Source organism: Perca flavescens, chromosome 4 (genome assembly GCF_004354835.1).
Source record: "Perca flavescens isolate YP-PL-M2 chromosome 4, PFLA_1.0, whole genome shotgun sequence".
NCBI lineage: Eukaryota > Metazoa > Chordata > Actinopteri > Perciformes > Percidae > Perca > Perca flavescens.
In genome coordinates, this window is record NC_041334.1 from 30,503,031 (window position 1) to 30,517,374 (window position 14,344).

Consider the following 14,344-nt stretch of genomic DNA (forward strand, 5'->3'; position numbering starts at 1 on the left):
TCATGCTGAAAAATATGGCAGTGCAACTTTAATACACTTTGAAAAAAATCTCCCCTGACTTTGGAGAGGTGCTGAGGAGAGGCCAAAAGCTTCAGCTCTCAGCAGTAATGCTACATATTCGCTTATTCTTCCCTCCAGCTTCCATATCGGTTTAAAGAAGCTTTTAACATTCATGCAAGGGCTTTAGCGTTGCTATGATTACCTGAAAATGGGCTTCCATGAATAAGCAGGCGAAAGGCTACTGCAGGAGCGAGCAATAATGGTAAATCACCAACTGTAGGGCCCTCGTGGCTCCCACAGAGAACAGATTTATTAACATTTATCTCTGCTGATAGGCCTGCTGAATAGTGTATGCATGTGGACCATGCAAGACAAAGTACAAAGGGACATACATGAATGTCTGACACAAAAGTGCACATAGAATTGTTTTTATTTTCCCAGTAACATTGTATAATTGTGTTTGTTCTAATTTTCTCTATAATGAGTCTTGTTTACTCTTTTTGTAGTGGAGGAACCATGTTGACCATCACTGGAACTAATCTGGCCACCATCAAGGAGCCCAAAATGAGAGCCAAGTATGGAGCTGCCAAGTCAGAAAATGTAAGTGGTCAGATCCGGACACCCGCACACAGTTTTTATTGATAAAACAAAACCCAAAAAAAAAAGCAGTGACTTGACTTGGCAAGTGAGACGGAGTGAGACCAATATAGACACACAGGTGTGTGTGTCTCTCTCTCTCTCTCGCGCTGTGTCTTTCTGCTGTCTCCTCCTCTGTGGAAAAACTGATTTTCAGATGATACACGCACCCCTGGGACACAGATGCAGACGCACACACCTGACCCGTCGGTCAACCAGCCAAGGGCCCATTTTCTGTTTGTTTTTCATGTTGAATTTCCTTTTAGCAGTTTAACCTTTGAAATGTCAACCAGCAATAAAGCAGCTCTGGCAAATCCCCCTCTCTTCACCTAGCACCATGGGGCTTAGCTAACCTTTCTCCCGCTCTTATCCGAAAGTAAAAATATACCTTCTATTTCTTTTGTCCCACTCTCTGCAGTCATGTTTTATTTAGCTTGGTTATTGTTTCTGTTGACCTATAAACACAGTTGTGTTATGTGTCTTTGTGATTGTACACATCCTTTGTGTGTGAGTGCGTTCGTATGTGACATATAGGACATAACGTAAGGCTATACCATGCTTTGAAACTGCTGTGTTATTGTTAATACTGTAGCTACTGGCTGACCGCTCCTGTTTTTATGTGAGTCATTACAGTCTAATTTGTTCATCGGTGACTGATTTAAGTGTCGAGCCCCACGGGGGATTTCCAGATGATATCAACAATGATTACAACACTGATGTTATTAAACCAGCCTCTTCCTCATTATATCATTACGGAGAGATTGAATCACTCATATCACATAACCCCTGTTTCAGCCATCTTATAGATTGTTGATTAGGTATAAGTTAACTTAGTTGATCTTTTGAGTAATCATTTAAAAATCTACTGTTTTTTATTTCTCGCCGATACTGCAAACAGTGTAGGTAGAAAGGTTGTTAGAAAGAAAAATGAAATTACCTCATTAAACATTAAAAGGTTCTCCCCTGTTCACATTCCCTTTGTCCTTTTATTTTTTTCCTCTCTTCTAACTTCCTATTTTCCCCCTTGCTTTTCCATCCTCCCCTTCTCTAGAACTGCACGGTTGTCAACAACACCGTGATGGTGTGTCTGGCGCCCTCTGTGGCCGGATCTGAAAAAGGCTTCTCGGAGTCGGGCAGCAGTCCTGATGAGATCGGCTTTGTCATGGATGACGTGCGCTCTGTGCTGGTGGTAAATGAGACTTTCAGCTACCACCCGGACCCCGTGTTCGAACCTCTGAGCCCCTCGGGCATGCTGGAGCTGAAGCCCAGCTCACCGCTCATACTCAAGGTAAATTGCCTCTTGCTCTTAGCATTGATCTGTTTTGGCCTTGTCTCTACCTTGCTTTGCTTTACATCCATCACACCCTTTCTCTTTTAAATCTTGACTTTTTTTTCCAATTCAGCTTCCCTTCTAATTTCTTCTACCTCCGTCTCTACCTTTCTCCTCTCTTTGTGTCTTTCCATTTATTATTTCTGTCTGGTGTTTCTTCCTGTCTCATTTTTTTTTTTTTTTTGCGTCACCTTTCAAATTTTATTTCTGCTGTCTGTCCTCTCTCCTATAGGCATAGGTCGGAAAAAGGGTTCTTATGTCTGTGGGAATGATGTCAGGATGGAGTTTGTGGTGGTTTTGCGTCAAAGCTTTTTTCAAAGGTTACTCTGTAAGGTCTGGAAGAGGAAAAAGAAGGCTAGCGGAGTGCTAGCACTCAGTAGACACACTAGAAGAGCAGTAATAGCAGATAGCAACGTTCCAGTAATGTTGAGTGTTTTCAGCAACATTAAAAGCTCAATCTCACAAACCGTTATTTTAGAAAATGCTGCAGCGACCTCCTAGTCAGCATCCAACCCAACTGATAAGAGGCTGACAAGCATTTGAAATGATTTGCTCCAAACATGCCTGTAAAGAGACGCTACTCTCTCCTTCCTCTTGCTTTGAGAGTTTTCCTTTCAACACAGCCATCTTTCAGATGTACCACAACCTTGAAAGATGTTATTTCTTCGCCTGCTGTCTTCAGTGGGGTTTGGAGACCTTTCAGGAAGAAAAAAAAAAGTTGCTATCAAAACCTCCCCCTTCAAATCAGGTCCAAAGGAAAGAAATGTTTATAAAGTGGACCCATGCGTTGCTATGCCACCTGCTCAGATTTTTATCAGATAACTTCTAAAGACAGACTTCATAGCCATGTTTAGTAGAGGCAGTACAAATTTGAATCCAGAGTGCATTTATGTAGGCTTTGCCCCACCCACCTACGCTGTCTTTTGTCATTTCACCTCTCCCCTTGAACTTCAAAGCCTCAGGAGCGAGAGAGAAAATGATCATGCAATTTCACGGAAAACGAAAGCCTGTTTTCTCTCGGCCAATCAGGGCGGAGGTTTAGAAAGGAAGAATCACTCCTTTCTCCCCTGTAACTTTAAATATAATTCTATAATGAAAAGCTCTAATTGTCCCACCGTGCTGCGGGTAAAGAATTGCAGAAATAAGCAGCACGGAAATGGCATCCTATTAGATAATTGCAGATAAATTAGACGTTCATCGAGAATTTCCAGCAATTATTTCATCCCACTCCACAAAGCACAGCAAGTTAGGATGAAGAGGGGTAGGTGGAGGTAGCAGAGGAGAGAGGGGGGGGGGGGATTTCTGTAGAATGTAGTTATTGTACTTTCCAGGACCCTTACGTAACCAACACATTTTTACGGTCTTTGGACAGCATGTTTACTTGTGCCAGACCTTATCGACCAGATCTGGATCAAATAATCTAATCGCTGATTAGATTTAGTACATTAGTACATAGTGTACAGTATGTCGTAATTTAGTTACATTTTTAACTCAAGAGCAATGTCATAGACTTGGTAATTTAGTTAGAAAACGACTAGTCAGTTCTGTGCAGCCTTTCCTCCGATATACAGTGCAGAGGCACTGTTGCTATGGCTGCCTGCAGTTTAAAGTACCTTGCACACTAGAGCAATGGCTGAACTATTGACAACATAAATCACAGTTAAAGTGAATCCTTTTTGGTTTATACTCTCTAATTAATATTCTATTTATGTGGACCACCATAGACTTAGACCTTATGTAAGTAACCGAAGCATGCGTGTCTGTTTCCAGGGCCGTAACTTAATTCCTGCAGCCCCAGGAAACGCTAAGCTGAACTACACGGTGCTGATCGGTGAGACGCCCTGCATTCTCACCCTGTCTGAGAGCCAGCTGCTGTGTGAGTGGCCCAACCTGACCGGAGAACACAAAGTCACTGTAAGTTCATCTTTAATATTTGTTTATATCGCCTGATGTTTTCCACTGTGTGATGTGTCTTTCTTCATTCTGTTCGGACTTGATTTGTCACACACGGAGCAAATCACGGGGCCACCCAGTGTAAAGGCGCTGACACTCCGACCCTGATTATCGGCCGTCGGACGTTCTGTGAAGTCGGCGACTTGACTCTGTACGGTGTGTTCCGTGCCGTCGTCAGCCGGAGGAGCCGTCGGCTTTCATTTTGGCCGATTTGACTTGTTGAATCGGCCAGTGAGCAGTCGGACTCAATGACCAATCTGATTGGTGGAGTGCTAGCCCTCGACTAGTGAATCAGTGCACGAGAAAACCGGAGCTGACAACGCCAGTATCTTCTTATTACTAGCCATCGTATTTTCTTCCGTTCAGCGAGTAATGACAACAGCGATCCTTCTTGACTACTATCGACACTCTCTGATGAAAACGATGACCGACGGCAGCGTGCTCTGTGTTTAGAGAGATGTCCCGTCATTTCCGGTTTTCGTTTTTTTTGGGCGACAATACAGATTAGCGCCACCTGCTGTTATGGAGACGTATTACATCCCGTGCACGCGCAGAACGTACGCTCAAGTCGGCGTCGCTTCGGTGTGTTCCGAGGCACTTTTATGACCAACTCGGGGAGAAGGGAGCCGGCTGATCAGTCCGACTGCCTTTTCTGCCGACGGTCGACAGTCGGCTTGGTGTGTCAGGGCCTTAAGGTGTTTGGATACAGCCATACAAAACCTGGAAAAGGGGCATCATCCCTCTCTAAGTTACACTTTTATATCTTCAGTAACTTGTTATTTCAACACCCTGCTTGATTTTTTTTTTATTTTTTTTTTTGCCACCTCTAGAGCGTCTGGCTGTCACAGTTCTTTCAGCCACTCAGCCCGTCGTCTTCTATAGATCCTGTTCTCAGTGCTGTTTCCGCTGTGGATTGACATAAAGAGGGGGGGATGTATTTATCCCCCACTTCCTGCCTTTTCATTCATTCATTTCATTCTTTCCTCCCCATCCATCAGACCTAAATCTCTTTAATTACTCTAGATTTCTCTTCCACATTCACATAGCTGCATGCACACATCCCGTTTCTTATACTGCTGGCGGTGTTTTCGACTGTATTTATGTCTTAGAAGCTTTTGATCGGTCTCGTTTGGCTGGCATCCTCTTTGGGATTTGAACAGTATTGATATTCAATAGAGACCAAAAAATGGCTCGTAGGCGTGAGAGGTCTGTGTCTATTTTTAAACCTCCATTTGGTATTTCATAGATGTAAGCCAGTTGAAGATGGAATAAAAGAAGAAAAAAAAACGCATCCCAACATTTTATTTTTAAATTTGCGTGTTCAGTGCAAGCCAGAACTGTTACGATGTGATATGGTTGAAAGTCAGATGGGTGTGTGACTGTGTAAACTTGTGTTACTGGTTCCAAAGACAGCCCTGGGGAACAGATGTTGCCTTCCCCAACTCAGATATAAAGGCTTTGGGGGAGTTGACACAGCTTGGTTTGCCTGTATAAATGCAATGTGGGATTTAGCACTAGCACCTTGCAGAATGTTTAATCACTATAATTGATTAATAGTGGTTGTGGACAGGTGTAGGCCTAAAATTGCAATCATGTGGAACTGTAGCTCTTGTAGATGAAGATCATTTAAAAATGCCCAAATAATGTTCCTGTAAGATTTTCACATCATGCATAGTACACCGCTCTAATTGTGGTAGCAACATCCAATTTAACCGTAAATGAAGATGGTTTACAGCTTCAGCTTGGAACCCTGCCACATCCTGTTGCAAACAGACCCACAGATTTGTTTTAATGTGGTGTCAAGAGAATGTAAGTTTTCTGTTGGTGTCGCTCTCCCAGGTGCGTGTTGGAGGCTTTGAATACTCACCGGGGACCTTGCAGATCTACTCCGACAGCCTGCTCACCCTGCCTGCCATCATTGGAATCGGAGGAGGTGGTGGCTTGCTCCTGCTGGTTATCATTGTGGTGCTGATTGCTTATAAGAGAAAATCACGGGATGCGGACCGCACCCTCAAACGGCTGCAACTGCAGATGGACAACCTGGAGTCCAGGGTGGCCCTAGAGTGCAAGGAAGGTGAGTTTGGACAAAACCTGATCATAAGAGGGCTGTGACGCTAACCGCTCAAACCTCAAAAGTTACTTTCATAATGCTTGTATTCTCCTAGTTTCTTTTCATCTTTCTCCCTACTTGGTTCTCTCCCCAAATAACTTTGTATAAATCTCTCCCTCACTGCAGCTTACCTCAAAAGCTGCACAACTCCCATTCGATAGTCCTATCCATTTCTCTCTCTATGCTTTCTCTGTGACTCTCTATTTCCCCCTCTCTCTCACTGCCAACTGTCCCCCTGCTGTTAGGTGGCAGCTGTGTGTGTGTGTGTGTGTGTGTGTGTGTGTGTGTGTGTGTGTGTGTGTGTGTGTGTGTGTGTTTGCGTGTTGGTGTGTTTCAGGAGGAGTACTTTGATCTGAGCCAGCCACCAGATGTTGGCTCTCTACCCCATGAGAGAGCCGCCTGGCTGGCCTCACTACCATCCACACTGAGAAAGGGAGGGAGAGAGCGATGGAGGTTAGATAGATGCAGGGCACAGAGGTGGGAAAGTGAGGGATAGTAAGGAGGGAGGGGTTTGGCAACGACTAAAGCAGGGGCAGAGACACTTACACACCAGTACATTAGCATATATTCATTTGGCAGGAAACGGCATGGATCCAGTGAGAGTCTACTGATCCTGTTACTGGTTTGTCTGGCAAGAAAGAGAGAAGCAGATGGGGAGAAAGAAAAGGGGAATACTGATAACCATGATCATCAGAATACATTTTTATTCAAGATCACTTGTTGCACTGTTTTAGAAAACATCAAATAAAACAACATCATTTGTACAAGTACTTTAGTTACTAGTAGGGGTTTCCAAAGATGATCTGCAGGTTCGGGTTAATGTTGGAAAGGTGCACTGTGCACTAACATACAGAAACCATATCTAAATATTAGCTCAGACTCAATATTGACAGATAATCAGTATATTTTTTTTAAATAGTTGTTGCAATGTATCAGTGCATTTCAATACATATGGGGGACACTTAAAAAATAATGGTCATAGTTAGTGCAACAATGGCCAAGATATCCTGACTTCCCTGGGTCAAGCTTCAAAAAGGCCGGATCCTACACTTCCCATGATGCAACTTGTCTTTTTTGATTGACCGTCCTTGTGTTGTAAATGTACCTTGGTTTCAGAGCTCTAAAGTGATGCCCACACGTCCGATGTGTTCAGCAAATTATACGTTCTGATGTTGCGCTCACTGGCTGTCTCGACTAGTTGGAGAAACAGTCAACCAATCAGAGCTTTGTAGGCAACATTGTCCTCTGTCACTTGTTAGCTAGCTACCTAGCAGCATCCATGAAAAAATAAATGATAAAAGTGAGATGAGATTGACACAGCTGTACAAGTTGTTAATTGTTAAAAAATAATGCTTCAACTATAAACTTTCCAAAGTTATCTTCCCCTAGCAACCACTACCGCAGCTCCTGTGTCAACTGAAAATGAAATCGTCAGGACATATCACTTGATACCGATTGGTCAGAGCAACACATAAGAAAATGTCCCCTCTCCCAACGGCTAACACAATATCAGGCTGAACGAATGAAGTAAAGTGAAACGGCAATGTAGTCTGATTATCTGACAATGGTACTGGTAACTCGCACCACAGGTCAAACAATGATTGACTGGGGTGTGTGGTGGTGAGTCCAGGTGCCCTGACCCTGTCTGCCCCCACTGTCACCACTGTCTGGAAGAAGACAACAGGATGAATGAAAGGAGGGGGACGGAGCAAGGAAGATAAATAAGGCCGACAACTTATAAGAGGAGAAAGGGAGGGGAGGAAAGCACTGAAAAAGGATGGATTGGAAGATTATGAGAGAGGGGACAAAAACATTTAAATTTGAGAGAGAATGAAGTTGATACGAGGATAGCGGGAGACAATGCTAGATAATTATTTGGCTGCAAAAGGAGATGGTGAAATAAGAGACAGCAGGGAAAAGAAAGGAAGTGATTAGAATATGTGGGGGAAAGTAGTACGGAGGTTGAGTGAACCCCTTTTTTCCAAGAAAGTCCTGGCAAAGAGAGCAGCAAACAAAGCAACAAGCAAAATAGTGAATGTATAGGTGAAATAAAATAAATTAAGAGAAGAGATGGGGCAGGTTGGAGCAAAAGAGACGGATTAGAGAAGCAGAGAGAGATGGATGGCGTGAGTGAGCCACACAAACAGGAAGATGGAGGGATGTAGTAGAGGAGAGGCAGTGACATGGGAGAGAGAGGTGACCTCTAAGATGTCACTTTGAAGGAAAGAAAGAGGGAGAAAAAGAGAGATAGGAAGAGAGGGAAAGGGTGACACAAGCCATCTGTTATTCTGGGCTTTGGTTCATTATTTGTTTGGGTTGTGTATCCATGTGTTGGTGTATTTTGGGTGACACTATAGGGCACACACACTCACACACATTTGAGTTAATGGAACCATAAAGCTGTATATTTTCTCCTCAGGGAGCTTTATATTTCTACAATAAAATCAAGGCAGTACAACAAAATATATGCACTATTGTATAGAATGTGAGTGAGAATGGATTTGTTCCCTCTAGATGGGACTTATGAAGCCACTGGAGTATACAGAACGGGGTCAGAACACACACTCGCTGGGAATGGAAAATGTATAAAAACACTGACACATGCACTCACATTAATCATCTGGGCACTAGGTTATGTGTTCAGCTGTAGGGCAAGACGTGTGTGTGTGTGTGTGTGTGTGTGTGTGTGTGTGTGTGTGTGTGTGTGTGTGTGTGTGTGTGTGTGTGTGTGTGTGTGTGTGTGTGTGTGTGTGTGTGTGTGTGTGTGTGTGTGTGTGTGTGTGTGTGTGTGTGTGTGTGTGTGTGTGTGCTGCGCGTGTGCGTGTGCGCGCGTGCTGGAGTACAAGCACGTGAGGTGGCAGCTTGTAATGTGTGTGTACTCACAGGCTCAAGTTTCTGTGTGCCATTCCATCCTCCCCTCCAGCCACTGAGTACCACAACACTTTCCTCTATCCCTCCCTCTCCTTCTTCCCTCCATCTTTCTCTCTGCTCTCAGCACCGAGCAATGGCATAATGCTGCTTTTCACCGCTACTCCTCCACACGCCTCCGTCTTTTCCTCACTTTCACCCGAGTTGCCTTTTTCTACTCTAAAACATACCGTTTCTGGAAATTCAAAGTGTCTTTAAATGAGTGTTTTGTGTTGGGCCACTGCTGACAGAATGCTAAATGCCAAACTGAAGGCTGATTATAAGTTGTCGTCAAAATCAAGAAATCGAGGTTAAAGAATACAAATATAAAAAACATTGTTTTGATGATTTTAGTCTGTATCTATTTTTAGGAAATTTGTATGTCATTTGAACCAAAACTTGAAACTCGTAGTAAAACAACCTTCATGATATCTTTGTAAGCATGTATTTGTTCTTTGGTACAGCCTTTGCAGAGCTGCAGACAGACATCCATGAACTCACTCAGGAGCTGGACGGAGCAGGAATCCCCTTCCTGGACTACCGCACCTATGCCATGAGAGTCCTCTTTCCTGGGATTGAGGACCATCCTGTGCTCAAGGAGATGGAGGTACGGGTCAGTAGAGAGCGCTCCACTCACATTCACATTCAATGAATGAATGAATGAAAGTTGTACTTTATGTCTATTTGGATAGGTCATTAGAAATGGCCTGTTTGAAGAAAGGATTTTGCCTGGAAGGGAAAAAGCTAAGCATACATCCAGTGGAGATTCTTGTTTTGATCTGCAAATGTTCCAGAATTTGTAACATTTTTTTTCTTTCTTTTCCAAACTCATTTTTACAGCTTCGAAAGAGTTATAGCTTTTAAAGTGTTCTATCTGTACTAGGGTTTGATCAGTGTAGGGTTTAGAAGAGTTACATTGCGCATTGAGATATCTAAACTCTACAGTGAGAAATCTAACCGCACTTAAGCACAATTTCTCTTAGAGGAAGGGAGAACTCTTACACAATTAAGAAGAACAATTCATAAAATGCTTTAGAGACTTTAATTTGATGTAGCTGGTTAAGATAAGAATCTACATTATATAGTTTCAGAGGTGGACTATCTGGATGTATCCCCCAAACATCTTTCATCTTGAACAGCTCTTTAGTCAAGGGCTCGAGGTAGAAGAGGCTTCAAGCCCAAACTAGTAGAAACTAGGAAAAATAACTTGGGTGAGAGAAACTCTTAGGGCAAGCCCTAGTTTGATATAATGCAGTAAAGGGACGGCTCATTTTTGGGGAGTGAGCAATGTCCAAGCTTCACTAAGACTTGGTACAAGTGATAGATGGCCTGTACAGGACCAAGCCTGTGCGAGGCTCCTGAAGAAAGCAATGTTCACACATTCAATAAAACACTGTCCCCTCCTCTACTGCTCTTTTCTCAAGAGGGAACACTCTATCACTCACATGACGCCAGGCTGCGTGTAACTGCTTGTAACGCGGCATGCACACGTACTTCCATCATTTCTCTGTATACGTTAGACTCTCACACATACATCACATGGAAATTCACACTTGTGCCCCGCTGACATGCATGCATGGTGGCGGATGCAGGCAGGGGGCTTTGAGACGGCCAGTATCTGCTCATGCTATCAACTGTATTCTAAGGGGATAGTGTAGCACGACATTGGATTTTCATTTGTATGGCCCAGGCAATCACAGGCCACAGTAGTGCGCTAGCAAGCAGATCAATTTCTTATTACAGCATGAAGCTCACATTCTCACTTCAAACCTCTGTTTTTCCCCCTCCGGGGCAGTGGGGGATGGAGGGAAGTACAGTAAAGAGGGAGAGAGAATTGGGAGTGAACTGGGAAAAGGGGGAGAGCATTGGGACACTAATACGTAGTAAATCGAATGCAAACCCTGAAAGCCTTGTTTTTAAGGTTGCATCTGTAAGCTGATTTCCCCTGTATGTAGATAGGAATATTGTGAGTGTGTCTGTGTGTGTGCACATGTTGCTCTTTTGGCAGTGTACCCTGCATCTAATATTCCTCATTCTCACTCATACTCATTAATCCATTTCCAACTATAACTCGCATTCTCCTCTTTATCCGCCCCTTCCTCACTCTTTTCTAAATCGCCATACCCCTAATATTCTGCCCTTTACCCTTTCTTGTACTGTTTCTCTTATTCCTCCTTCCTTCCTGCGCTTACCTCTCTTCTTCTATCTTCCCAACTTCTAACTTTCCAACCCTCTCTTACACTCTATTCCCTCCTTTTCTTCCCCTTTCTCCCCTTCCTGCTTCCTTTAAACTACCTTCATTCCCTTCCCTCATTTTCTTTTTTTTTTTATCTCTACCCCATGTCCAACCGATGGCTACTTTTCCTCTGTCCACCATCCCTCTCCTCCTCTCCTCACACTCTTCCCCATCATCACCTCTGTGCCCTCCTCTCCAGGTCCCTGCTAACACGGAGAAGGCCCTGACATTGTTTGGCCAGATGCTGACCAAAAAGCACTTCCTGCTGACCTTCATCCGCACCTTGGAGGCGCAGCGGTCCTTCTCCATGCGAGACCGGGGCAACGTGGCCTCCCTCATCATGACGGCGCTGCAGGGGGAGATGGAATACGCCACGGGCGTCCTCAAACAGCTCCTGTCTGACCTCATCGACAAAAACCTGGAGAGCAAGAACCACCCAAAGCTCTTACTCAGAAGGTACGAAAACAGGGAGGGAGGGAGGGAGGGAGGGAGGGAGGGAGGGGGAGGGGAGGGAGGAGAGAGAGGAGAGAGAGAGAGAGAGAGAGAGAGAGAGAGAGAGAGAGAGAGAGAGAGAGAGAGAGAGAGAGAGAGAGAGAGAGTTTGAAAGTGTCTCGGACTCTGCACAAAAACATGTCGCACAGATAGTTTCCCCACTGAGGGTTCAAGCTTGAGGTTACGTTCCTTTTTGTTTGTCACACTTCTCACTGGTTTAGGGCGTCCTTGAGAAGAGGCACCCTACTGAAAGTGGGCACCTTGACTATTTAGCCTTCAAAAAGCAAAAACAACAAAAAAGTTTTATCATTGGCTCTTGGTCCCTATTTTGTGAGCACTCCTGAATAAATATTTAATTTTATTTCCGTCCCTCAAGGAATTATTTAGACACATTAACAATAAACCAAACATTCCGGCACGGTAACGCACCATCATCAGCAAACCTCCAACAAATAACACTCCAAGAGATATACCACACTGGAAAAACAACAAATATACAAACACACAAATGGTAATGCACATGTAAAAACCAAGCAGATCATTATACTCATTGTGGTGTTAAAATAGGAAGATTTCAGAAAATGATAGAAAGGAGAAGATGACGCTCTGTGAGAATGTCAAGCAGATAGTTTTTTTTTTTTTAGTAAGTTATGGAGCAGCGGACTGGGACTGTAGCTTTTAGAGGCCTATGTGACGTTACCTTGTCTCTATCTCTGAACCTTGTCCCTGTCAGAGAGGATTACACCCCTGATCACGCACACACTCCCAATGGAGCCGCAGTCAGACGCTGCTCTCTCCTCTCTCACACGTGTGAGGGATAGACCGAGAGAATGGGTTGGTAAAGGAGAAAAGGGGGAAGATGTGAGGGGAAAGAGGAAAAGGCAGCTAGAGAAAGGTAGATGGAGCAGAGGGAGGGAGAGAAATGATGATTGACAGAAAGAGAGTGCAAAATGTCTAGAGGGAGACTTGGGCTGAAGGCAAATTGATGGAAGGAGAAACATGGGGGGAGAGAAAGTGGAGGAAGGAAGAATAGAAAGGCTATAGGAAGGTGCAATACGGTGAGAGAGTAGATAGGCAGAGGGTGGAAGAGAAGGATGAAGGAGCCACTGCAGACATAAGGGCAAGAAAAGATGCACGTATTTAAGGCAAGGCACAATTAGAGAAATGGCCTGTCTCCAAATAAATTGGAATTAGACATTAAATGATAAAAAAATTCTGTATTTTATCTCTCCTCCTTCTTCTCTGAGAGATATTTAATTAAAAATCTAATCAAATAAATGACTCTCAGCCAGTGTGTCTGTGTGAAGCCTTTTCCTATCCCCTCTTGGGGCGAATGGTCACAATACGCTGTCCCTGCTAACTACACTAGCCTCGGGAGCTGCCGTTAATAAGCTCAGCAATTATTACACATGGTTCACCCTGGTTTGGTAATTTTTCTGCAATAGATAGACTTTAATTTTTTTTATTTTTATTTCTAGACGTACAAAAAAAAGCAAAGGAGAAAGACTTAATAATCTGCTCCCATGCTGATTTCCTATGGTAAAATGACGCTCTTGCATTGGGTGCATTTGGTTTGATTTGCACATTATTGGACTCCCTGTGTGCGGCCAGGAAAGTTGCATCAACCCCTCTTTCTGTAGTATGTTTATAAATGTTGTAACGATGGGTGCAGTGATGTAGTTTCCCTGAATGAGATGGTGTTACAAGTCGCCCACTATCATGTCCTGAAATGCCCAAAAGCGTGTTCTGTCCAGGTGTATTCGCCTCCATCGTCTTCCATCCCTCCGTTCCCTGTTGCCTTATCTATCATCTGCTATATATTGCTGACAGCCATGAAAAAAAAAAATGCTTCACATACATCAAACAACACTCAACAGTCAAACGGGCAGGCTTGCGGAAGCGTAGGAGTTCACGTCCCGTTCCTGCTTCAGGCCCTCACTGGTTTCACTAGCAGATTGGCCTAGTTTCCTGTCTTTTCCCTTTATTCACTTACTATTCCTCAATTGTTGTCAGAAAAAAAATGAATTTCTTGGCAAAGTTGACAAGAAAATATCTTCCTATGCTCGTCATTTCTCAACAGAATATACTTTTCTTCACCTTTTTGCACCTTGTGCCTTGTTAATGACAAAAAGACTAATATTAACAGGAAGTGTGGAAATATGGTCCAGTTAGACATAGGGTTGGGTACCGAAACCCGGTTCCACTATGGAATCGGTTCTTACGCAACCGGTAGGAACCGGTCCGGATTAGAACGCAAATTTCAGTTCCTCATTTCGGTTCCACTTAATGTGTCGAGCTAGCTACCGTAAATGTAGGCAACTTTTAAAATGGCATATTTTCCCTCTGGGCTCACCAAAACGGACGCAAAAGCATATTAACCATTCACTGCACGTGATCCCTAGTAAACATATCACACTTTTTCAGTTTTTCAAGAATTGGTTTAGGAACTGGAATCGTTTTAAAAGTACCGGATCGGAATCGTAAAAATCCAAAATCATACCCAACCCTAGTTAGACAACCCAGTTACTCAGCAGAAGGCTCTCTTGTGCACCCGCCAGTTACCTAAGTGAAAACAAGGAATGAATAATTAAGCAGTCCTGTATCTCCCTAATGTGAAAAGGAAGGATGGTGGAAAGCGAGGAGGTAAATCTGACGACGATGGCATAGAGGTAGAAATACT

The 14,344-nt window shown here is 43.7% G+C and overlaps 1 protein-coding gene across 5 annotated transcripts in view; it reads left to right on the plus strand.

Annotated features, from left to right (window-relative positions):
* plxna1b (plexin A1b) overlaps nt 1–14,344 on the plus strand; it is a 204,921-nt gene that overhangs the window by 178,375 nt on the left and 12,202 nt on the right. For 3 of the 5 annotated variants that reach the window (XM_028575902.1, XM_028575905.1, XM_028575903.1), the window contains exons 17-22: nt 507–600; nt 1,688–1,924; nt 3,737–3,880; nt 5,759–5,993; nt 9,401–9,549; nt 11,372–11,628. In XM_028575902.1, the coding sequence (XP_028431703.1) occupies nt 507–600; nt 1,688–1,924; nt 3,737–3,880; nt 5,759–5,993; nt 9,401–9,549; nt 11,372–11,628 (1,116 nt within the window). The remainder of the gene's footprint in view (nt 1–506; nt 601–1,687; nt 1,925–3,736; nt 3,881–5,758; nt 5,994–9,400; nt 9,550–11,371; nt 11,629–14,344) is intronic. The other 2 variants (XM_028575904.1, XM_028575906.1) reach the window with 1 other exon arrangement.